A 27,311-nucleotide genomic window follows, 5' to 3' on the forward strand; every position below is an offset into this window, starting at 1 on the left:
TTTAAATAGAGAGGTAGTGAACAGGACCTTTCTATCCAGCTCCTGGACATTTATGTCCTGGTCTGGCACACATACTTCAGGAAGGATGCTTAGGATACTTAGGTTACTTTAAGATTAAATACAAGGAGTCGAAAGAATTATGAGAATGATGAAAGGATATGAAAACACTCTCTGATGACAAACCCAGTATACTCATTCTATTTCTTTTAAGCAACTGAAGGCTACAAAGTGATTTGATTATAACCTTTAGATTCCTATACTGGGAGATAAAATCTGGTAACAAAAGACTTTTAAATCTAGAGGATAAAGGTCTAATCTTAATATAACAGGTTGGACACAGAAGCCAGGTAAACATGGGCTAATAGATGAAAACTTTTAAAAACAAGAACAACCAGGGATTGGAACTACTTAACAAGCCTGGTGGAGTATTTTTTAGTACTGGGACCCAATAAAAACAATTGAGGCAAGTTTAACTACAGCCACCTGGCAGGAGCTGCACTTTACTGGCTTGGGGAAAATCCACTGGCTTGGGGTATGCAGCGCAGAGAGTGACAGTATTCTCTCTTCCTCTGAAATTCTTGTTTGATGAAAACACCGACTTCTTAAAAAAAACCAAAACCAAACCCAAATCAATCCCCCCAGTCTCTTCCACTACCTATTAGTGCCAGTTTTGGAGTTACCACCATTCCTCTGCACTGAACTCATGCTCATCCAGAGGCTCGTGTTTACAGATAATCCAAAGTCTCTGTGAAAACTGGGCAGCTGAGGCTTGCAAAAAAAATATTTTCTAATAGGACAGACACTTTTTAGTGTAAGGTGCAATCTGCAATTTGAGCATAAGTATGTTTTCATTGTCCTATTTTTTATCTATAGTTTAATAAAAATGTACTACAGTCAGATATGGGTTCCTTGTGTTTTATCTGTATTCCCCTGTTCTTTATCTGCTCACTGCACCATTTAAGATTTTAAGAAAAGTTCTGTCCAATTTATTACAAAACCTCCGGGTCTGCTATGTGGCATAGACATATAGCCCTCGCTGCAAACTAGATTAGGGTTTCATAAACCCATATGCTTGGGTGCCATCACCACAAAAAGGGAACTGTATTTAACTGCACGGTGGCAGCCAGGTGGCTTCCAGTGATAGAACCAGCAATAATCAGCTGCAGAGGGCTGTAAAGGCTTTGTGAAGGGCTCCTTCCCATTTTCCCAGTGACAAATCAATGGTCCAAGCTTCCTCTTTCTGTTTATTTCATGCATTTTGCTTCAAAGCCAGTTAGCAGATCAATACTGATTTGTATTCTGAAGAATAAATAACCATCATTTATTTTTATAAATAAATAATCTCCCACTAAACTTCCAAAAGGATGCTGATGATTTAATGGCGTTATAGAGAGAGGAATCCTTTAATGGTAATGATGCACCCTAAGGATTAGCAGACATTGGTGGAATTTGTAATGTTAATAGTTCAAGTGTTTTGCGGACAGGTATCCAAAATACATGAAAAATGCTGGTTGTCAAATCTGTTTGCTGCTGCTTCCACACCAGAATTTTGAAGAATCTTTCAGTTCCTGTGCAGATCATTTATTTTTGCACACAATCTGGAAACTAAACAAGGATAATAGAGGAAATCAAGGAAAACCAATGATGGCACCTTAAAAAAAAGTTTTTCTCACTGCACAGTGTCAGGAATTTGACATATACAAAGAAATGTTATTGAGTGATGAGTATTCTCTCAATACATGGAAAGTGTTGTAAATTTACCACGCTGTTCTTTACAGAGTGTAAAGTCCTCCATTACACAAATAACTTTTCTATCTTGTTCTGTAAATATTTGATTTCAAGGGGTCTTGCACAGATTAGATTCCTTCCAGGAAAGACTGCAGACATTATAAAGAGGACAGTTTGGGGACACTTGCAATCTCCTTGGCTTCATGTATTATGGAAACACTACATATTAGTCTGCCTTTGCAAATGGAAATCCCACTATCAGATTTCCGACTTACAAAAAGAGCATAAAACTGAAGTTGGACATAATAATGTAAGAAAAAATGTTTATCATCATACCTAAATTATTACAAATGAAAAAGAAAGGGACTAGCAGTTCTTAAATCTGGGGACCTGACTTAATTAAAGTATACCACAAGCGCTTACTTTTAATACTAAATGACATCTTCTCTGAAATTTATCAGACTCACCTATGCACTGCAGCATGCTAAGGAGTTTTAGAAGCCAGTGGACCAATCACTCAGATGGTGTAAAAGGTTGTAAAGGCTCTATTAGTTTCAATTAAACTACACCAATTGTAGTGCAATAATCCCTAGCGATGTTTTCAACAGGAAACCAAGTTCCTTGTCTCTTAAAGGTTGGGTGAAGGTCCACCTACCAGTTTTTCACAGCAGACTTCCTGACAAGCCCACACTGCCATCTCCCTTAGACACTGGCAATGTGTTAGGTGATTAACTGTGTTAGTATAGGAAGGTAATTTCAATTATTTCTATTGTTTCGTTGTACAGTTACTGTGTGTATATTCCTCTACAATGACATCTTTTACTGAGATTTAAAATGTAAATACTTTATGGGGTGAACATGATATCATATCTAAAATATGTTGTGATCTTCTCACTCCATAGTCCAAGTTACTGCAATTTCCCTTCTACACTCTATTCAGCAAAATCCCTTTCTTCACATTTACTTGAGTGATTGAGGGCTATATGTTAAAAACAGTTACACGCATTATGGGTCCCCTTAGCTCAAAGGAAGAACAAATGCCTCCCACAAGTTTTCCTGCCATTATCAGGCCTTTCAAGTACCCTGTAGTAAAGGGGTTGTCTGATAAGACTTAGCATATTGCAGTGACATAGATGCTGGAAAGGTTTCTAGCCAGACCAGAAACTGCTGCTTCTTCCCTTTCCATCAGTAGCAAGAAGTCAAGGCAAAGAGACCACACTCCATTTCAAACATGCCACCTTCTAGTTAAAGCAGATAAAACACTGGTGTCCAACCCAATAAGCAGAGAGCAACAACTTTTGTTAATGTTATTTTTACTCACGTGGTACAAAGCAGTTTCTGGTCCAGGTGTGCCCATGACTTCTTGTCTCAATGAGTCCATTTGTAAACTAGGCAACAGTGAGTAATGACTTGGACTACTACTCTTGTCTCCCTTCTTTTTGGACTTTTTCCCAGTATCCTTTTTGCTATTCCTTTGAAACATGTAGTCTTCTTGACCTATTTTCTCATTGCTCATATAGCGAAGCAATGAATTTTCTGTTGAAAGAAAAGTAATGCAAAACATCATTGTGAATTGTTATATGTATGTTAATCCTGCTTCCCAAATACATAATATTCCTGCTAAGATCTACTGTCAATTTTAACTCTTCAAGACTATTTCATTAACAAAACCCATTTGCTTCTTTGGTCTGGATGTAATAAGAAAGCAATCTTTTGGTAGGGAAAATTCATGATTCTTGAAGTTTTCTGGTATCTCTGACAACAGAAGGAACAGAATATAAAAGAAGCCCCACACCAATAAATCTTGTCTTGGAGTTTTCAAAAGATGAGCAATGATACACTTATGATCATATCTGTAATCTTTTTTTTAAACAAGATCCTAACAAATACAAGTTACTGTGGTGCCATACATTTAAAAGTAATTTGTTTTGAACATCCATTTGAGATCATTCACGGTATCATCCATACTTTCCCCAAGTACTTTTCCAGCATTTACCAGCTTGTAGCTGAGGGACATCCTGAGCCAGAAGCAATGTTTGTGAATTTAGGAAACCTCAGCAGATTTGTCTTTCACGAACTTGCCTGGTCTTTCCTTGTATTAATGTGAATTTTTAGTATCCACAGCCTCCTGTGGCAAGAGGTCCCTTAGCTTGAACTCACAACTGCACGAGGAGCCAGCTCTTTTTAACCAGCAATTGACAGAGACATCTGATGTCTCTCAGGTTTTGTTTCAGAAAAAACAGTGACAAACCCATTTCCTTACTACATGCCACACAAGATTTTATAAACCTTTATTATGTCCTGCCTAAATTCTCCTAAACTGATGATGGCCAGCCTACTGAATTGACCCTGGTTTGGAAGCCACTCCGTACATCTGATCATTTTTGTTGTCTCCTAAAAATTCTTCAATTCTACGGCATTTTTCTTAAGAGATGAAGAGACCAGAACTGCACACACACCCAGCATGAGCAAGAACTTACACAGCAGTATAAGAATGCTTCTTAACTTGTCTTGTATTCTTTTCCTAGCAATTCCTAACAGTGTTTCCTTTTTTGATCCCTACTAAACATATAGTTAATATTTTTATGGAAATATCTTTCATTACTGTAACATCTTGTTCCTGGGTGGTAATAGCCATCTCAGTTATGTATCTGAGCCTCACAAACCAGAATTTTGAAGACCACATCCTTGATGATTTTGAGGTGAATCTCATGCTGCTCTAGAATGTTTTCCATCCAAAAAGAACTCATGAAAAGAGAGATGTGATATATAATTATCATTTAAGCATACACTTGTCCTCTAGAATTAGAAAATTAAGGCCTGTTTCAAAATGGAGTGTATAATACAGCCGAATCAATGAAATGCCATTATAAAGTTAAGCCACACTGCAGGGCTTTGAAGTCCTTTTCTTTTGCCTGCAACTTCCTCAATCCTAACAGAGGCTCTGCAAAAAAATTAAGTATACATAATGAAAAAGCCCAAAACAGGTTCACAAATATATATATGTAAGCAAGCAGCAAAATGAGGTTGAAATATATAGCTTAAAACATGATAAAACCCATAATGCCTTGTACAAGATGCGTGTTCAGATCACTTACCTCTCCTACTATCTCTTTTTATTTTATTGGGGTCTTCATAATCCCCCACCCAGTTATATTCTACTGGCATAGAAATAGGCCTTAGTTTCCCTGGAAACAGAGGAAAAAATTGAGATCATGCACCATAAGGCAGCATCAAACTAACATTCTTTAGAAGAAAGAACAAATTAGGTGCTAAGATGTTATTCTACAGGGTTGCTTATGAAAGAGGATCCAGCATTGCCTCTGAACAAGAGGTTAAGATAGGAGACCAGACAAGAAGCAGCTAAGTATTTAATGGATTTTTTTAAGTTTAGAAAATAAATCCAGTGCCCTACAAAATCATCAGTGAACTGACATTTGAGACTGACAAATGCATCCAAATTACTTTAGTTTGCACTGAACAATATTTATTTATTAGTCTGGAAGCCCTGGCACACACATGGAGAGAACTATTAAAGTATATGTGAATTGCTGGTGACAGAACTGTGTCCACGTCACTGAAGTACCTTCACAAATAGCATCTTTGCTGGTGGGCTTAAAAGATCCATCAGTGACTGAGTAAGAAAGGAAGCAGAAAACCTCTACATGTAATTTCTTTTGCAGCATTTCATCCACGGAAAGCAAAGTATATTACTATTGGTAAATTTACTTTGATTTCATATAGTAAGAGATATAAAGCTGAAGACTATGGCATCTTTTAAATTTTGGCTTAGAAGCTGCTGAGTTGATTTTAAAAAATGATGTGAACTACAATTTCTGCTTAAGGATTCCACAAATACAGTTGGAAATTCAGTGAAAATGTGCTATGCAACTTAGTGGGGCTACTTGAAGTGGTCTGAAGTTTTTAGCAAGCTAAACACTGTATTGAAACAAAACAGAGTAGCATAGCATATGGCACAATATCTGGCAGACTGAAAACAAAATGTTTTCACAACAAGGTCAGCCCTTGCTCTTTTCTAAATTGATCTACTGGTCAAAACCAAAAAGCAGGAAAACAATTTCTTTTTAAAAGTAGCAGAACTCAAAGTAACAAATTCAGAATTCTTGTTAATTATTTTAGTAGAAAACCCCCACGTGAACGTGATTGGTCTTGTTCCACATTTTTGAGGTTAAATCCATGATACACTGAAAAATAATGACATGTTTATAACTAAAACAAATATTCAAACATGTCTGTCTATCTATATAAGTATGGCGACCATAGGAAATCCATCAATTCCATGGAGGCAGCATAATTGTAAAAGGTTGTATTTTATTCAATTGAATTGAAAATTTATTCAATTCATTCAATTCAATTCAATTCAAATATTTATTCAATTCAATATAATGTATTCCATTTTTAAAAAATTGGAAAAAAAAGGTGTATGTTCCGTACAGACCACAGGATCAGGTCACAAATACATCATTGCTCAGGAAATACAACATATATTTAACTTTTTATTTATAATTTATTTTACTATTTATGGACACATATTTAAGTCTGATTGAAGCCAGTGAGATTTAGAGCACACAGTTAAGAAGTCATTTCCTGAGTGGGGATGTATTCAGCTCATGTTTACTTGATCAGGAGTAACTTTCAACAGTTACTTTTTCTAGAAATATGACTTTTTCTTTTTTGTGAGGCTGAACCCACAGTATCTTATTGAGAAGACCTACACACTTAAAAAGATACAAAAGCTACAAAATCAAGTAAAGTCTGATTGTTATCAAAACCTATAGCCATAACAAATTTTCTACAGAATCTCTGGCTTTTCAAAGTGCATGGGTTTTGTATCTGGCAGTAAAACTGGAATGGCCAAATTTGTTTCTTTCCTTAAACTCAAAAGTTTCATTTGCCTGCTACCTCTGCCAATCTCCTTCTTGTTAGACCCCATGGATTCCCTAAATCTGTTTTCCCTGGTGACTATACTGAGGAAAATTTCTTCCTTGGGTGTGAACAGAAGCTTTCTGAGGCCAATTAGCAACAATTATACAACAGCTGGAAGCCAGTAAGAGCATGAAAGAGAAATCTCTTCGTTAACATTGTCAAAAAATGTCAAAAGATTCCAATAAAGAAATTGTGGAAGGTCCTATTAACCTCTCACCAAGGAGGACTGAGAAATACATAAAAAAAAATAAACACCACCACATAATTAATGATGAGTACATGCTGAAAACAATTATTTCTCCAGGTCTTGGAACTCTGTTTGACCTTCTTTAATGGGTCACCATAAGCCAGAAGAGTGTTATTGTCATTTTCCAGATTTCTGCGAAATCCTAAGGTCATGCCTAGCCATAAAACTTATGCTAACAAGTGCCATGTGGGAAAATTCATAATTTAATGCTGGAATGGAAATATTTTTAGAAAATACACTTAAATGAAAATGGACTCGACGGTGTGAATTCATTAAAAAAGAAGTGAGATCAAAAGTGAAAGGCTGTATAACAAATGTGTTAAATAATGACTGATTTTCAGTACAGTCTTTGATCCATGTATTTATAACCCTTTCTGTTAACAGGAAAAAAAAAGGCTAAAAAAGCTATCCTGTAACAAAATAATGGATTCAGCAGTCCTTGAAGAAGAAATGTATTCTTCTTCACTCTAGACCACCAGTATTAAAATTTAACATCTGGAACAGAGAGTAGATCTCTGTTAATGGAACTAACTGTCTCCACCAATTGTAATAGTTGAAATACTGGAATAATGAAATCGATATATCCACTTTGAAACCTTAGCAGTTATTTTGTACATTATGGTTAGAAAACACCTGAAAACACTTGGAATTCAAAAGGATACTGAGGATTTTGCAGCGGGGTTGTGTAGTTGTGTAGAAAGGATGCATTTTATGAAAAAGCATCCTTCAGTGTTGTGCAAGCACATTGCCCCACATCCTGAGGATACTTTACACAGCTCAAGCCCAATTTATATCCAGGTTCCCAGGTGACAAATCTGTGCTTCCTCATAAATTAAGTCTGTTTTCTTTTCAAAGAGATATGATGGCAGTTTTACTATAACTACTCCAACATACAGCTGGTATTCAGTTTAAAAATTGAAGTAACGTAGCAAGTAGGGTGAAAAAATATTCAAGCATGTGCTCAGCTAATACCACAGTAGTCAAAATACCTTTTTTAAACATGAGATTTCCTCTTAATTTTCTTTTATATCCTAACAAATCTACGAATGCACAATTTTATACTTGGCAACAGAAAACCAATTCTCCCAGTCCAAAGCTGAAACAAGTTAGAATACTAGCTAAAAGAAGAGTTCCAAGAGATTCAAAGGGAAAATAACCTGGACTGTTTGAGGAGCAAAACTCTCACCAGAATTTTTTTCTGATTTCTCACCCTAAATAAGTCAAAATCCAAGATGCGGAAGCAGCATGAATATACTTGTGTGTTTACATGCAAAATTCTTTCTTAGACATATAACCTCAAATAAAGAGGAACTGCTACATATAAGAAGTCATCACTTCCCATATAGGAAGTTACAAGAGGTTAATACAGTATTACCAAAAAAGCATACTATCATCAGCCATACATCAATTCTGGGACTAAAGAAAAATTAAAGAGTTTTAAAGAGCACTGCAGCATGAAAGCAGCATGTCATCTCTTGGTAAATTTGAAGTGGTTTTGATCTTTAAAACTATTGTACCTGGGTAAATTTTTCTATTGCTGAATTCCTAAAACTATGCAATCCTTGCCCTTATACTGAGAGAACGATTCTATCCCCTATTTTTAGTAAAAATACATGGGCTTTTGCTAGGGTTTTTTTTGATAAAATGATACTGAAGCATAATCTGGAAAATTAAGCTGATGACAAAATTATAGAACTTACATTCAGAAAAATCATCAATATAAATCTGGACTTGCCCTCCCTATCATAGTAAGTAATTCATTTTTTCTTGCACAGAATAAGCTCTCAGGTTGAAATTGGACTAAAGTAGTACAGAATTCTTAGCAAAATCAATGGCCACCAAAAGTATTTTCATGCTCAAAACCAAAAGCAGATGCACAAAAATCCTAAAATCAACAAATGGTGATTATCCTTATTAGATCAATGCCATACCATATGTTGGTGTGCTCTCTCTCCTTCCAGGACCACTTGTTCTTCCTTTCTCGTATTCATAGCAGTATAAAACTGCATCTTCTTCAACCACATTAAAGCGTTTCCGATATTCCTGGTCAAGAAATGAGTTTGGAGATTCGGATCCTGTATGGACTGGCTTGCCCACTATATGTCGGCCAACATCATCACATGGGAGATTTCCCTTTTCATCCCTTTAGTAAACAAGAGAGGTTTTTAATATATTGGGATAAGACATTGATTTTTTTTTTACTGTAAATATTTCAATAAACATAGGAAAATGTCAGTATTTCATACAAGCAGGAAACAGATGCCATCGACCAGCATCAGGATCACACATCATATACGCGTATGTATGCATGTATGTGCCAGTTATCTCACACATCTCTGCTTATTCAGTTCTTTTACAGACTGCATCCATCTTACTGGTTTCTCTTAGAAAGGCTCATAGAAGTAAAGCTGATGTGCAGCTTTTTTTCTTGTTTTTTTGGAATCTACCTAGCATTTTGTGAGTTAGGGCAGAGAAATAATGTTGACCTTACTTTTTTATACTTCCATTTTTAAATACGTTAGCTAGTTTTAAAATATGGCTGTAAGGCAAGCATTGACAAATTCAGTCTGGTTCCTTACATACTAACCCCACAGCAAGAAGAACCAGGGACTGATGATGTACATACATTTGACATGGCCTTGCACAATCAGTTCAGGCCTAGAAGTTTTATAGGTACATCTATACAGTACCAAATAGGGTGCGTAGCACCTGATCGTGAGCTGCTATCCCAGGACAGCAATGCATGGCAAGGCATGCACTTTGCAGTTTGTGTACAGATCCCCAAAATGATGGCGTTTTCCTTCGCCGCACCCCTGCCCCACTCTCTGAAAATGCATACTATTCAAAGGCATTAAACAAGAGAGCAAGCTGTGCCTAGGTAGGAGCCCTCTCCTTGCACTAGATGAAGCAGGGCTCAGTAAACCTGCTGGTAGGACCATGCCTGGAGATGGCTGCATAGACCTAATCAGACACTAATTTCTGGGCAGCAAAATGCATGGGAGGCAGCCAAGAGAGAAGCTGGGACCTCATGCCCCCCTTGGAGCACTTCTGCCCCTCTGGACTGCCATGTGAGTTCCAAGCTGGCCAGCAGGCTGACTCATCTGTCCCTTGGCACCCTGACACTCTATCTGAGGACAAAGCAAAGCCTCCTTGTGGGATCCAGACAGCCACAGAGGATGAGAAAAGGCCATCCTGCCTTGGCTGCGACAGTGCAGCACCACAAACCCCCACTGACCACTATGTTCACTTTGCCAGGCTGCTTTCCCAAGGCAGGGATGGTGTTAGCTTAGCCAGGGGCGGTGGTGCAGCCCCACAGAGGCTGTGAGCTCATCTCCAGTCACAGAAAGACTCCCAGTGATGCCAGTGGTGGGGGGCCCTGGCAGGTCACATGATGAAGAGTGACATAAATCAGCCAGACGCTAAGCAGTGCTGCAGCTGCCACCAGGGGCTGGCACAAGGAAGCCTCTGCGATAAGGAGGGCAGCCTAAGCTGGAGGGAACTTTACTGCAAGCATGGAGGAAAATGCAAAGCCACCAGGCAAACACTCTGCCACAGCCCTCTGGAGATGAGGGCTTCAGTTCTCACCCCCAAAGGTATTCAACAAATTTGAGCAGGCACTAACTTACAACCAGCACTTCTAAGTAACCGGCTCACGGAAAGTGTCGGTCCCTCTTTCTCACGCTGTCCGTGTGTGGTTTTGTTGGCAACTGTACTATCTGTGGGTATCATCACCAAGGCAGCATGGCATCAGGGTTTTACAATTTACATCAAAATATCAAGTCTTTTACTCTATTCCAGTAACAAAAGGAGGGTTTGTTTGGGTTTTTTTCCTTGGAACGGCAACAACAAACTGAGAAACAGATTCTGAACAGTTTGATAATACCCGAAATGAAAACATGCTTAAATATAGTTAATCATGGACGAAAAAACCTGATGAAATGCCAAAAAAGATTATTCAGAAACACCGTACACCATGTGACGGGTTTGTGAAATGAAGTATAGTCTGTTAGGATTAAACTGATAAAAAAAATTCAAATGTACATAGACTAATCTCTCTGTAAGATTACAGCTTGTACTAATATGCATTATAAGGTTTAATCAGAATTGGTCCAAAGTACTGCATTATCATCGTGACTTAAGAAATGTTATTAATAAATAATCAAAATGCTTTTTGAAGAACTTGATATCTAAAGCAGATCTCAAAAACTGCTGAGCAGTGAATATTCACTAAAAATACCTCAGAAAAGATGATGCATTTCTTATCAAATAAAACTATTTTTGTGGTAGTAAACATGATCAGTAGCAGTACAAAGGCACTACTTCTTTTAAGACAGCACAGTTTCAGTTTCACGAGCAACAGGTCTTTACCATGTAACTACTGTATTCAAAGAGAAACATAAGACATTCCAAGAAAGTTAATTAAAAGAAAAGCAAGAAGTAATTTAAAAATACATTGACAGGACATATGATAACCTGTGTCTAAGAATATGGAAGCTTTAAAAAAACTGATTCCTCTTAAATACATTCCTAGACTTCTGGGTAGCTACTTCTGTATTATTTATAGGCCATAATTCTCTCAGAATTTTAGGGAAGCAACATCTGTGTACATTATGGAATTATACTGAATCATTTGAGGTCATGTGAGGGTAGGGTGATGAATCTGCAAGGAGGATCTGCTGCTTTTCTGCCTCAGCAAACCCAGAGACCTGGGAGAGATTTAAAGCCTGTTCCAGGTGGCAGGTCAGAGTAGCAGATGTATTTACAGGGAACAGCACGGTCACTGCAGAATCTAGCAGAGTGGCCACACTGAAACGCAATCCTGAAATTTGCTCTAACATAATCAAATCAAATACATCTAAAAAAGAAAACACTATGGCAGAACAAAACAGTGCTCTTGTTGAAGTTGAAAGTTTCTCGCTTTTAGCTCAGCCTCTCTTGTTGCATCACGGTTATTAGGCAGGGGGACAAATACAAACTCGTTTCCTAGTTATAGATTCAGGGTTTCAGCTCATTTTTGCTCTTCTGAAATAGGATGAGACCATTACAGACAGTAGATTATTCCATATTTGAGAAAATAGGGTACTGAACCTTATTTTCTAAAGGCTACTGTCTGTTTTGCAGACAAAGATATGGATTCAGATCATTGTGTGTCTTAACCAGCATATCTACCCTTAATAATCAGTTCACCTGCAAAATGAAGTTTTACCAGCCTTATCCTGCAAAGTAGGCTGATAAATGAGTAGGAACAGAATGGTCAGTTACTTTACAAATATTTTTACATTGAATTGTACCTGAAATGATCTTTTTTACCTTGGAACATAAGGTTCTGTTGGTGGAGGGGGTATGTAGAGATCCTGAAGGGCAGAGCTATCTCGTTTTGTAGGTGTGCTGATAGTGCTGGATGGCGTAGCCACACTGCTTGTAGGACTTCTAGGAATAAGAGGCTGGTTCAAAAGAGAGAGAGAAATAATCAAGATTATCTTTACATCTTATACATTTTTACTTAAAAAAGCTATAAATATTCTATATTTCAGAAAGTTAAAGAAACAGTTAAGAGTTCTAATATTTTGTGTGCTTTTAAACTGGCTGAAAAAACACTCATGCTAAGGAGACAGATCTACAAATGGACATCTATTGTGCTTATAAAATTGACTCCCCTGATTACATCTTTCTCCCTTTTGCACAGCAAGGTTATTGCCAATGCCCATAAAAATAGTCATCAGTAGAGCCACTGGTGAAGTCTTAATGAGTAAATAACATACAGAATCCAGTGAATTCCTTAATTAAACTAACATTGCAAAAAAAAAAAAGTCTAGTGTTTACAGTAAAAGGTGTATAAGTAGGCATTAAATTGAATGTCATCGCCTCCCATCTGCTCTACAGCTTAAGAATTAACTGTAAAAGCTTCAGTTTATGTCTGCAGATGCTGTAAAATCAGGTATTGTGTCCTCAGAGCACACGTGCTATAAGACAAAATAAACTGGAGATTATTATTATTCCTCACTCCCCTGGGCACACTCCTCACAAAGTAACATCTACTCATAGGTAAATGAATTATACACTGCTCACAGAATAATCACGCATTCTAGCTATCATTCCAGTCCAAACAGGATCCTTCCTCTTAATCACATCTTTCTCTCTCTCTCTCATGAATTAGGCACCCCTTTTTCTTCCTCAACTATCTCGACTAGCTAAATAATGACCAACCATTTGAAGACTTTATTAAATCACTGTAGGGCTGGAAATTATAGCAAGATTTTCTAACAGTCTCTATAGAGATGCAGAAAAATGAAATGAGAAGAAAACTTTGATTGCTTTGGTCTGCTTAATAACATGTCTGCCTAATAACAAAAGCCTTACGCTGCTTGGCTTGTGTGATAGCTAACCTCAAGCAGAAGAAAAGGAAAAATGGCAAAACAGCAAGTATGACAGTATCTTCATATACCCTATAATTAAGAATAAACAAATGCTGACTTTTGCTTTGAAAGAGTCTTTCCTCTCCATCTTTTTGGAAGTGAACTCCTTGAAGAAAGAAGTGTTGGGATTAAAGACAGTTCACCATAACTGTAACTTCTGACCTAAATAACTACTGGAAGACACAAACATTTCTCATTCTATTGATGCAGAGAAGCTCTAAATACTGACTGAACGGGTGCGTAGAAAGATCCTTCTGCCAGCACTATAAAGAATACTTTATGACAGACCAACTTGACACTGCAGCATTTTGCCTATACTGCAGAAAAACCCAAGATCAACAGCAGGAACTTTTTCAAAATGTTGGCCTTTCATAAGCTAGCGATGAGCCACTCACATTTATGCTTATCAAGCAAAGCCCCCACCACTGTGTTACTTTTTTTCAATCTCTATGTAAGAATAATGCATGCCACCTAGGAAACCTCATCCTTTAGCCAGTTGCTGCCTTGTTTTAGGAACAGAGCTGTGTTAGAAGTTATTTATCCCAAACATAATAAAATGTATGTTTAAAGTTTTCTTGTTAAAACTTTGCAAGGCCACCCTTAGAGCAACAGCTATAAACTGACACAAGTTTTCTCTTTTTGAATGTTAGAAAGCCATCTCCTGTAAACAGTGATTCTGTTAAATTCTTTCCTTGCTCATCAGCGTTAATGTGAATATTCTGTAGCCAGGCCAATGGAAGACTGTCAGTATTTACAGGAAGAGAGGGAGAAAGACACACACACAAAACCAGACAGGTAAAAGACTTTACAACCACTAAAAACAAGAAGACAGAAGTCTGCAAAAATGAGAACAAAGTTGTTGGCAAAACTGGGTAAAAAACCAAAAAACAAATAAAAAACCCCCCTCTTTCAGAGAAACAAAAATCTTATCCTTAAAATTTTCATCTGTGACACTGTAGCCATAAATGTTCTTGAACCACTTACTAATACCACACTGGTTATTTCCTTTCTGATACCTTGCACTTCTATGACAAGTAGGCTTTGTGGCTTGCTGAGGAGCTTGTTAAATCTTTTCATTGTAAGCCAAAAGACCTTTGTGACCTAGACCCTGTTTATGCTTGTTAAGCCCAGGCTGCTGTTCATGGCTTATACTGGCAGGAGCACTGGGAGGAAGACAAGCTGGGTAGATGGGTTTCTCTTCTCCACTTTGGGGAAGAAGATGGCCCTTTACTTCACCTGCATGAATAGGTAGATAAGAGGAAAGGAGGCCCTAGAGACTAGAGTGGTGACAATCAATAGGGGTTTATGGTTTATGTCACATAAGGAAAATCGTGCTCAAGCATAAGAGTGGTCTGGACTTACAACGGGTTGATAAGCCTCTGGTGGTCTTGACCAGCTGCTGGAGGGCTAGAGGACATAGGTAAAGAATTTCCCTTGTGGAGCTGGGCTGGACTATTTAAGTACTAATGATATGGGCTTAATTTCTGAAAAAAATTACTTTGCTGAAGTCTGAGGATTTTATTGAGTAACTTCACGCTTCACTGGTCCCTGCTAATACACAGCCCAGACATACAGGTCGGTTTGTCCTCCAGGAACAGTTTGCTGGAAGATACTGGAAATCAGTTGGGGTTTGTGCATCTTTAACAAATGCATATTTTGGTTTATCTTTTGGCTTGGCAAGGTGATTAAAACAGTGAGTGCAATAGGAAGAAAAAGTATTCAGTCTACCACAAAAAAATTACAAGTTATCCAGCTACCTGAAAGTAAAAGGTTTCCCTCAAACTGTTCCCATGACAGACACTTTCAGAGGTGAAATTACAGTGCAGCTGGTGAGAGTCTGAATGACTGTGGTATCTCACAGGACGGCAATGTGGGTACACCTTCCCAAGGCACCCAGAGCTCCCAAGGGGATAGAAACTGTAATACAACCTAGTACAAGTGGAAGCACAATCCTGTAGGTTATCTCAAAACATACTAGGATGTCTCATCTTTTCCATATTTGGGTCATATTGCCAAAGTCAGCTTATTTCCACAAAACCAGAAAAGCTGTGTAACTAGAAAAAAAAGAAATCCAAATTTAAAAATAGGTCACCATTTTTTTTTTAAAATATATTTATCACCTCTTCACCAGTAAATCAGTAGCTGAGTAAGAACTGCTACATGGTAAAAGCATTCAAATGGTCTCTCCTGGTAGTAGCTCAACACGCTGAGAGCACTGCTGTAACTACCACCTTGCGCTGTAGGAGTTCAGCTTTAATTTTATAAAGAATTAAAAGTCTTCAGGCTCTCCTGGTTGAAAAAAGAGCCTTCAGAACATGGCCTGCAGGTATGGTGCATCTACATGGAATTTTGCATTGTAATTTAGAGAGACCTCAGCTGTTCAGTTCGAGTCAATCTGTGCACCCATAAGTAAATAAGCTCATGTAGCTCCCCAGTTCAATGGCAGCCACTCAGTGGACCATATGTAGGCACACTGAACAGAAAAACACCTCGAACTCCATTCAGGTATTTCTGAATTGGATGCCTTGGAGATCAGTGTTATCACTGAGTTAATTCTCTTCCAAGGACTAGAGCTTTTTCCTGCTGCAGTCCTTTTTGGTAGGCTGGCCAGGGCAAGTGGGATTGCTGAAACAGCAAAGTTTTCAGGTCCAAAGAGTTAAATACTTGACCCATGGGAATAGCCTGACAGAGGAAGTTTAGAAGTTACATACTGAAACTGGGTTAGCCTCAAAAATGTCCCACAAAAGACCCTGCATCAATCTTAGCCCACAATGTCAGACACAAAATCTACATTTCAATACATTTTGGAGTACTATTTCTCAAACATTTTGGATGCACCATCATCCTTCAGAATCATTAGTCTTTACGGACCCTTTCCCAAATTGTCAGTTGGCCAAGGAACAGATAACCAACCATCTTTACTTAGAGCAGCTGAGTTTCTCTAACAGGGAGAGATAAGAAGTCCCTGAAAGTACTGACTGACAGCACATAGACACTTAACTCCCCTCTCCTCCAGAAGCTGCTCTGCCCCCGTTAGCTCTGCCCTGCAGTCCTTACCTCCCTCCTGCTACCAGGACCTATTGCTGCTTTCCCCATCCCCAATCCTGAAGGAACCGAGAGGGTGCCCCCAGTAAGTTAGCATATTATTTTTGCTTTTTCTCTCTAAACAATGAATGTAATTAATATTTAATATATACTATCTAAAATTCTTTTTAATGTTTTTTAAAACTCTTTGAACCTTTCATTAACTCCCTTGGAAGCTGCAGTATATAGTTTGAGAAACATTGCTCCAGAAAGAGACATACAATTTTTAAAAATATAAGCAAAACCAACACAAAGTTTCAAGTGGTAAAATCTTTGTACAGTATTTGCATCAGTAAACAGATTTTACTGCTAATATATTTTTCGTATTCGATCAAGGTTATGACAATTTATTGAACAGAATATTTCCAACAAAATAAACTTTTTATAAGACCGACCATGACATGAAGTAATGAAATACTATAACTAATTCATGCTCTGTAGGAAAACCCAGTGAGAATCCATTTTAACAGCGCTGCAAAGAATGCCCAGTTTCCATATAGTTAAAAGACAACTAAGCAACTGAAGAGCAAACAAGTTACTATTTTATTCAAATTTAATTATTAAAAAGTCTAAGGTCATTAATTCTAATCATAAATGATGAAAACAGAATATAGCATTGTCTCTAGATGAATGAAGGAGGCAATATAATCAAGTAAGGAAAAATACTAGATTAAAATAATAAAAGTAGCATTTTCTCTCAAACCAAGGACTGTTGTTATTGTTGCTGTTGTTTCTTAGGAGGCTGAAAAGCTGAATATAGCATAGTGAAGATATGATGCATATCATAGTGGAGATAAGATGCATATCATAGTAGAGATATGATGCATGTCTAATCCAAAATAAAGTCTGTTTAAAAAAATTACAGGTACTGAGCTGTTGGTGATTTCGTAACAGTACAATTTAATCACATACAAAGCAATACAGTTAACTATATTGAATATACAAAAGGTGACATTTAAATAAGCTTGGTGAAGAGTGTGACAGAGTGTTTAAGAGGGGTCAGAAGGTTTTTTTCCAAGTCAACACACAAGATGCAGCTGGCAGCTGGACCTGCCTCCAACCTCACCAACATCAGTAAGAGCCTTTTCACTGATATCAGCTGCGTGCAGTCCAGATTAGCTGAAGCATGGCAACATGTTGCTCTACCACTCCTTTTCTGTATTATAAAGAAACTGGGTGAAGAGTCTTCCACACTGTAGTCAAAGCCCTGTTCCTTTTGACTAATTAACAAAGCATTTTCCAGAAGGCAAAGGAGGACTTTGCAGCTAGCTTCTTGCTAGTGTGATGATAGGAACTTACATAAGATTTCATATGCTCCGAGAATCTTATCTATTGAACCTTCCACCCTTGTTCAAACAGCACTTCGGGAAGCCTCCCTTTGAAACCTCCCCAAAATAACACAAAGTGAAAAGGAGAAATGAAACAGACAATCTAGAGTAGAGGATGTTTATTTAAGTAAGGTTTCGAACCAGACAAAAATTTGGACAGTTCAAAGATAATTAAGTTACCTCTATGTCAAGTAAGAAAAATCAAAAAATTAAAGGTTAAACTTATTTGTTCACCACATTCAGTAGCGGGCAGAAACACAAACACTGCAATCTGAAATACCATTCTAGGCTTTCATACAATGGATCAGAATATCAGAAAAAGTAACTGAAAGGCAAATTTAGTAAGATTTGTCTTGCAGGCATAACATCTTAATATTTATGGTACAATACCATATTAACGAATACCTTCAATTGCAAAGGCAAACACAAAATTCCCCAAGGCCACAGCTGCCCAATTCAAATGTTATAAAAGCAATAATGAAAAACACAGGCTGCAAAATCCCTTGACTTCACAAATTCTGAAATGATCCCAGAATGCGTCAAGGGAGGACTTTGATTATCTGCAAGAAGTTGGATACTGATGGATATTAAAACAGACAATCATCAAGTGACTGAAAACAAATAAAAAAACCCAGTCAGCACTTCCTTTAATTAGAACACAAGAGAAAAAAAAAAAAAAAGGATATTTTTCTTTCTGTACTGATTGTCCTTAGAGCTGGAATTGATGCACTTGTAAATACAAACTCATTATGTAACAGTGCATAGTATAGCCATGGGATAATTGTATTCTTTTCTGTACATCAAGCTATTTGATATCAGTTTCAGGACAGCTACACAGAATGCGTAATTATTTTTCTTCTTTCTTTCTCCTAACCTTTCATATTTATTCTGAGGATAAGAATACTTGTGAAAACAATGAATATACCACATTTCTGCTAAAAGGAAAAAAAACAAAAACCAAAGAATTAATCAATAATTATGTAGACTGCATTTAATTTGTAATTCATGGCAAGACTGTGACGTGAAGGCAGAGCTCTTCAAAGTAAACCACTGAACATTTTAAGAAGTATTTAAGTCAATTAGTAACCAGTTAATATCTGAATGATCTAAAACGTTTTCCACACTCAGAGACCACGAACGTTTGGCTGGCATATGGCTAATCTAGGTCACTAACAGCGGACAGCAAGCTCTTAAAAATTTCTTTATCAGAATGCATAATTTAACTACCAGGATGCCCTGTCACCAAACTGCTTGATACATTGGTAGTACCTGCATACTGCCTGAACTGGACGACTTATCTGGCACTTACAGGCATACTTAGTGTCTCTCCATTGTCTAGTTTTTCATGTAGCTGCAAATGGCAAACTTCATGTTCTTACATACAATTATTGACTAAATAAGCAGAATGCAATTTTCTAATGATGCCTCAATATTATTCACTTTCAGCTAAAATTAAGTTTTGAAGGTTCTCAATTAAAACATCCCAATCTAAATCTTGGCATAAATGTGTCTCAATTTAATTCACTGGAATGTTTACCTTCTACATTTGCCGCAGCAGCTGTTAAACATATTCATAGGTAGGGTGCATACAAAACCTGTCTCTGCTTTTGTGTCAGGCTGCTTACATTAGGGCAAACTTCCGCCTTCCCACTTCACTCCCTGCAATTTGATTAGGATGTGACACCATGTTTTTCCTCTGTTCACTCCATTTGCAGAACCAAAAAACCCACAGCAGCTAGTTTGCAGATCCTAATTCCCATTTTATCAGAATCTCATCCTCATATATTATTCTAGAGGGTTTTTTAATATTTTGCTCATATTTTGTACTTTAACAGAATTATTACTGAGTCATAATTTCCTTATAGCTTGTGTCTGTTGAATAATACATATGGTTCAATTAACTTAGCTCTGGGATGACAGCACAGTTATAACATTCTCAATTATTTCATGACATCCTGATACAGGAAAACAAGTTATCATAATTTCCCCTGCTTCCAAAGGTGATAGAAGTACTGCATTTATGGTTTTTTCCTATTTGCTATCACTTTCCCCCTCTCTTCTCACACAGCTCCCAAGCTCCTATTAAAGAATAGCACCCTTACATGAATGGGGAACATACGAAATTTCACAACAGCCACAGGGCAAATTGCAATTACAAAACATACAGCTTTTCTGAAGGTTTTGTTTTCAGAAAATTTTTGAAGTAAATTCTGTTAAATAAGCATAATTTCTTCATAATTTTAATAGCTATAAAATTACACTGCACTCTGACTGCTTTCACTGCTTGTTATTCATCAAACATAGAGTACCAATTTCACACTTAGGTTACATTTAAACTTTAACATCAGCTGACTAACATCTGTTCACCTCTGATCTGCATAAATTAACAACAGAAATCTCCACATTATGCAGCTTCTGAAGTTTGTCTTCACTTCACCCTGGAGCTTTTTCGACACTCAGTCTACTTAAGAAAACTGTTGTTTCTCACACTAAAATCACAAATTACAACAGACACACATGCACACTTCACACGTAAGTGTTGAATGAGGTTCTGGCCTTTTCCTGGTGTCATGTTTGATAAAATCAGAACAATATCAATGTGATACCAGAATTAAATCACTAATGTTTAACGGTATCTGTATTTGTACTCAGCCTTAAAAAAATTCATATTTTCTACGCTATCAGCAAAAAGCCCACACCAAAACCAATACTCCCATTACTCCCCCTCTCCAAACCTGCAAGATTACAGAAAACCTCTATCTAGGGTCAGTCTCACCTTATCTAATACAGACAATCTACATTCGAGCTAACTGTCCAGACTCCCTTTATCATCAAATGAAGGCATGCGCAGGGTCCAGTTCAGCTCATCCTAAGGCAGATCAGTCTAAAATAGGCCAAGATGAATGAACCAGTAACTGTTAGGTATGTCCACTGGCCAAAGACAGTAAAAATGAGAAACCTGAATGATAGGTAAACATGTAGATATGTACATAGCAGATATTTAAAATTAGTATTTATATTGAACTAAGGATGCTAAGATGTAAATCAGAGCCAAATAAAAAACACTAAAAGGTAACTGGATTTTTGCTTCTGGAAATGAGTGTGGAGTTTCAAACAGGCCCACAACTTTAGCTCATGACTGCATTCACTTTAAACGGACAACAGGAATCCTCACTTTCCTACTGGACTTTGTTTAAATGGTGGAAAATGGTTTCTATCCAATTTTTTTCCCCACCCTTTTGAAGTAGCCTGTCTTGAATTAATTGCTTATTTGCTATTGTCTGCATCAATGGCCCATGTCAGAAATTTCTGTTGTGGGGTCCTCAGTGTAATTGTTCTAGTGGCACACGATAAATTGAAGCAAAAAAAAAAATTTAGGAGAATGACCCAAAGAAATATCAAACTCATCCAAAGAGGATTTAGACTGAAAGCATTTAACCCCATTTAAAACAATGATGTATATTTTTGATTTGTATTTGTCTTCTCACCAAAGCTATGATAAGAGTGCAGCCTTCAAGTATGGACATTCATACACTCATATCATGCATAGGGATTTGCAATTTTATGTTCAGACGCAAATAAGATTTTTTTGGTTGAAAGTTTTTTGTCACATGTCTAGTCAGTACTTTATATCTGAAAGACCAAGACATCTCAATAATTTAAAAACTTACCCAGTTTCAAAGACAATGATGCATTTAACCATTATAAAAAAATTATATCTATATATACATATTTGAAAGAAGTTCCTCATGTCATTAGTTCTTTTTATGAATCTCTTAATATTTTAAATGGCAAAGACCATGGCTACTGGCATTTCCATATCTAATTTTCCTTTTCCCCAAACTTTGCAGAAGTCTTTTCTCATTCAGATGTACTTAACTTTAAATTAGACTTTTATTTTGATAATAAAAATGTCCCAAAGAATCCATTCTTTATGCAAGGAAAATAGATTTCTAAACATTGTTCTATCTGAACTGAATGAAAAAAGGGATTATTTGTCAGTTCCATCTGTTGGTTACATGCCCTCATCAGTCTGGACATAACTGTTATTTCCTAAAGTAATCCATCACAGTGACATTTTATCCTAGAGTAAACCAGGAAAGCTTTAATGAAACCATTCCATGGTTTTCAGCACATTGCAGGCTTACTAAAATTAAAGGCCCTGCTGGACATCCTCTGCTATACCTTCTTATGTGCAAGGGTTCAATCTCAAGGACAACTCTGACATGAATATGAATTTATTTACATGAGGAAATTTTGATGGTCAAGTGGTTTACTGAATAAAATAATCTTATAGATTTTCCTGTAATTCCATGATTGATCAAACTGAGAACTCAAGATCTTTTCCTCCCCTTTCTTTGAGGTTATATTGCACTGAGAGCTTAACAAGAAATCAAATAAAATTGGTCAGTTTCTGAAGTATGCTTGCTTCCCCTTGACTAGTAAAATTCTCTGGGGCTACTTTTCTGCATTGTAAAACACTGGGACAATTACTTTTTAACTTTGAGAAGTTGTAATAACAGGTTTAATTTCAATTGAGCCTATGAGAACAAACTGCAGAGAAATCATTTCAGAAACAATTTTTCAAAGTATACAAGAGTAAATCTATATGCTGCTGAGATGAAGCACAATAAAGCATCACTGAGATAATCTATAGTTAAAATGATGGTGTATGACTTATGATTAAGCTTCGTTACCTGCAGAGCAAGGGGCTTCCATCTCATATTTTTCAGTAAAGCTGGTGCTGAGGTAAGCATGCTCTGAGGTCGCTTTTTCAAAGTTAAGATAACACCACTCGGATCCTCTCGTAGTGCATTCACCAAATTTTTCAACTGCCACCCCACCTGGTAACCAGTAAAATCATTACAATAAAATTGAGGTACAGTATTCAATATGTAATGTTCCCTTTTTAAATAAGATTAGTAAAATAACATAATAGGAGTGTGTATATATATATATTAAAGGAGATTAACTCTAGAATGTCAAAAATAAATTACTGCATAAAAATCATGTCAACTAAAATAATTATTATAATGCATTAAGATGGATATGCATCATTTCAGGTTTTAGAATTAATAAAGTACTGTTACTCCACTGTAAATGCACAATAAAATCTCAAAGCGTTTTCAGAATTAGCTCTGGTACATAGACTTTAGAGACTAGAAGATTAAAAAGCCCTGGCTTCTGCCCCAATAGTTCAATTCAAAACTGAGCATTTCATACTCCATGGTTGCTATTTAAAGTGCACTAACCACATGTAGTCATACTACTTCTACTCCTAGCAGCTTATGCAAGCACAGACCAGTTCAGGAAAATCTTCTACTCTTCACACTGCTATAAAAATAAAATCAGAGTCACAAGGCCTTTTTATTCATTAGTACTTCTTTCATTATGATTTCAGAAACAAATACAGTAAATTAATGACAGAGATGTAGTCTAGCCACTACTTGAATATTAGCCCAAAGTAAATTTTTCCTAACTGAATTACAGCATTTTGAAATATTCTAAAATTAAGAACTTGACTAACATGCAAAGCAACAAGTCTTTATTTATATAAGCAGGATAGAACTTTCTAAAACTTGTCACTTTTGAAAAAAGTACTTCAAATATTAAAACAATACAACTCATGACAATGGTTTTCAGTCTAAATAATGCCTGATTTTAGGTCTCTATCTTGAAAGGCTTTAAGTTATTCAGTCCCTGCATTTTGAGTTTGGTGCCTGAAGTGGCAATACACAGAATCATACATCCCTTGAAAATCTTGGCCTTTAGACTTAGAAAGTGATTATTTCTGTAAACTTGACAGCTTTTCTACCTTCTTCTCTCTCTCCTTCCCAAAGAAATAAGTACAGTTTCCTGATGTTTAAAGGATCACAGTTACAAATATTTTCTTGCTTTCACAACTTGTACAAGAACAAAGTTAAGAAGAAAATTATCCAATTGAGAAGTGAAATTCTTACTGAAAAAACATCTAGAACTCTGAAGTGATAAGGTAACATCGTAAAAAGGTTACTTTGTATCATGTCAATATATTTGAAAAAAATCAAATAAGCAATGTGAACAAAGAGAATGCAGATGTTCCTAATTAATTGGTATAGTGCAATATGACAGAAATACATATTTGTTACCTATGTTTAAGCAAGGTAGTCACACATAGGTTCTTGCTACTTGGTTTTTACCTTATTCCTTATTACACCAAAACTCACTTTGCTTAATATCACTTATTTTAAGAGTTAATAATCCCATGTGAGCATGCCACTTAAGCCAACACTAATGCTTACCAACAGCCCTGAATCACAGATATGGTTCAAACCTCACCACTCTTCCTCAACTACTATGAACCTACCTGTCCTGTTTTCACCACAGCATGGTTCATTACATTCAGGATGGACTTCTACAGTAATATTATTGTGAACAAAGAAGTAGGGTGTTGACATCATGTATCTTTATGGAATATTTTCCAGCTTCCACAAAAAACTTCCAAGCATGCTGGAATTCTCATTTTCAGTCCAATGTACTAGGCATATGGCTATTATACTTTGAATAAAATGAAACATGAACATAATCAACTTTAGCTCACTTCCCACATCCTGGTGAAGTCTCCATTTTGTTTCAACAGTACCTAAACCAAGTCTCTGCATGTCCAAGCTTTGTGTCTTAATATTACAATTTTATAAAAAAAGCCCTTGATATTTACAATACTGTTTTCCTACTCTGAGAGACTTCGACCGCTGTTTAGAAACAATATATTCCACATAGTTTCATAATGTCACCTTGGGAATATGCAAGGTTTCATCTGCTACCCAAAAGAAGGAATTAAAGGTCTACAGTTCATGTAAGGTATCTCTGTATGTAAGCTACTGTATGGTTTAATTCCCTAATGTAACGACTGAAGACAGATTTCTGAAGAGTAATCCCTCTGCTGAATAAAGCAGCCCTGGGAGCCTTGAGGAGAACATGATGTGACCCCAGTTTTGGAGTCAGGATGTAAAATTCTTGCCATTTAAGTTGGTAGGATGCTGCACACGAAAGCTGTGCTTTAAAGCCATCTCACTGAAACAGCCAGAGGAATATAAATAAAATTGGGGTTTTTTTTTGTTATGATAGTAGTTATAAATTATAAATCATAACATTATTTTAAATGCACTTTCATACTTTGCAGAGATAAACTACATCACGCATTTCAACTATGCCTTACATTGCACTAAATGGGAGATTATCTAGTCTCTTTATGAGAGTTAGGGGGATTAAAGAAAAAAAATCACTTAAAAGCACTAAATCTGATATATTTAATGTAGAAGTTCATGAATATAAACAATCCAACTTAATTTTGCACAGGAAAATTCTGAGTTTACTATACATTTCAAATGAAGTTCATCCTTTGCTTTCACTTAATTTCCTGACAGGAGTTTTTTGGCTGATTCAGCCAGTCCTTGGTTGCCTCTCATCTTTTGAACAGAAATTACTAAATTGGCCTAAGAGGAAAAGTCACATAAGAGGCTGTCAACAATAAATTGAAGGAAATTGATGTCCACGTAGGAGGCATGTTTTTCAGTTCCCACACAGTTTAGATCCCATCAAAATTCATATCGACACAGACTAAACAGAAGCAATCTTATTTGAGGAGGTCAGGTTGGAAAGAGGAAAAGGCAGTGAATCCATCTGGAACTGAAAACTGTTTTGCAGAAATCTACTTTAATTACATGTGATATACTTTCTTTTAAGTGTGATTTAAATTTATTCTCTCTAATCGCTCTTCAGGATCTTCCCCTTTCTCATTACCACCACAGTTATCAACTCTCAACTTCTAAGCATCAAGTTTTTGGGCAGAGCTTTCCAAGTTCCTACCATACCCTTTGTCCTGCCTATGCAGTGCAAAAATGGACAGTAATAAAAAAGTTTCATTACTGGTTTGAAAATTCAATAGATAAGCAAAAGGACTGTATTAAGAGACAACTTTACTTACATTAAAACAACCGAACAATTAATTTTTAAATCCATGCACTATACTGGCCAGGTACTCATTTTTAAGGACCAAGCAAGTTACTGTCGCTTGCTTTAAAATAAATTTACACAGTTAAACCAAATGCCATCAACAAGCTGTAGTCAGGAGAGGTCTCTTTAGTGGCAGCCTGAGCCTAGCGTTGGGTTTTGCTACACAGCGCCTGAATCACTTCTGACTGCCCGCGCAGCTCATGGCCAAGCGCAGGGAGGGATGAGGGCAGCCGAGGGCAGCCCGCGAGTCGGGTGCTGTACACAGGCACAAGGCAATACTGGGAGCCCCCAGGGGGAACAGGGAGAGAAGCGTGGCCACTGCATGGATGCAGGCCTGGGTGCCCGAGGGAGCACAAGGGCACCTTGTGGAAAGGTAGAGCTTGGAGCAGGAGAGCACACTGGAATTTTTGGTGAGGAAGGAGGAGGATGACTATGGGCTCAAGGAGCAGCAAGGGAAGGTGTGAGCACAGCATGCAAAGATGGGGGGACTAGGGGAAGAGGGAGGGGAAAACGAGGGAGCACCACAGGGGTGCCCTGAGGGGTTGTGCTGAGTTGTTTCTGCCAAGGAGACTACAGCACCTTTGCTGGAGTAGTCTACTGCCAAGGTAAAGGAGAGATAGACAGGGTAGCCCACATCTACGCCACCTAAGGACCGATACCCCAAGGCCAGGTGAACTGCTGGGGGATGGCGTTGAGAAGGGTCATCACCCTCCCAAAGGGGAGGGCACCGCTCTGTACCAGGAGAAGTGAGCCTGCAGGCAGGGTGCCTGCAACATCAGCATCAGGCCACCTCCAAATTTCTCATCTCATCCTGCCACTACATGCCCAGAGGTTGTGGCTAGGCTGGGAAGCCTTACCAGAGTGCTTCAGAGACACTCGGAGCCACCCAGGTTGCTTCAGCATGGCAAGACGGACACACGGGAGCCCTGTGCAGCTGCACACAGCCTGGACATATCCTCCTCATCTCCCCTGCCTCTCCCCCTCACCTCCTGATGGCTTCTCCACCACCTGGAATATCCCAGCACCCACTACCCCAAACAGCAGAAAGCTTTAGCAGGGTATGCTGTTAGAGGTCTGCTTCCCCACTCACCACCTGAGAAAAGAAGATGCCCCCAAGCAAGATGAGACATATTTTAAAAGACCCAAATGTTCCTTTGGCTTGCAGCAAGCACATCTGGATGACAATATTACAACAGTCTGAAATGGAACTTTTATTTTGAATTCCTATTCTAAATTGCCAAGAACTTCAACATTTTAAACTATTAAAAAGTTGCTCTTAAAGTAATGACCTTTTTTCCCCAGATGAATCTACTTCTCCCTTTATGACAAGCTTGCAAAATTGATAGTAATGTTCCCTTTTTCTGAAAGTAAGCATAACCGTTCACTCAGTCTTTTTTTTTTTTTTTACACAGCTGCACCCATGACAGTATTCCTAAACTTCTGTGCTCATTCATGATTTCTGTGAGTACTGTATATCATGAGCCAGAGAGGAGCTCTGCAAAATATTAACATGCAGGCAGCTCAAATACAATTGGATGGACCTAAACCAAGTATTTTTAGGATGCT

The 27,311-nt window shown here is 37.5% G+C and overlaps 1 protein-coding gene across 1 annotated transcript in view; it reads right to left on the reverse strand.

Moving 5' to 3' along the window:
• The window catches only part of CNKSR2 (connector enhancer of kinase suppressor of Ras 2), a 182,366-nt gene that overhangs the window by 76,446 nt on the left and 78,609 nt on the right, over window positions 1–27,311 (reverse strand). Inside the window, exons 9-13 of the mRNA XM_009648809.1 lie at window positions 22,448–22,594; window positions 12,233–12,366; window positions 8,854–9,065; window positions 4,827–4,916; window positions 3,050–3,264 (exon numbers count right to left, since the gene is read on the reverse strand). Of these exons, the coding sequence (XP_009647104.1) occupies window positions 3,050–3,264; window positions 4,827–4,916; window positions 8,854–9,065; window positions 12,233–12,366; window positions 22,448–22,594 (798 nt within the window). The remainder of the gene's footprint in view (window positions 1–3,049; window positions 3,265–4,826; window positions 4,917–8,853; window positions 9,066–12,232; window positions 12,367–22,447; window positions 22,595–27,311) is intronic.

This window comes from Egretta garzetta, unplaced genomic scaffold (assembly GCF_000687185.1).
Source record: "Egretta garzetta isolate BGI_Z169 unplaced genomic scaffold, ASM68718v1 scaffold111, whole genome shotgun sequence".
NCBI lineage: Eukaryota > Metazoa > Chordata > Aves > Pelecaniformes > Ardeidae > Egretta > Egretta garzetta.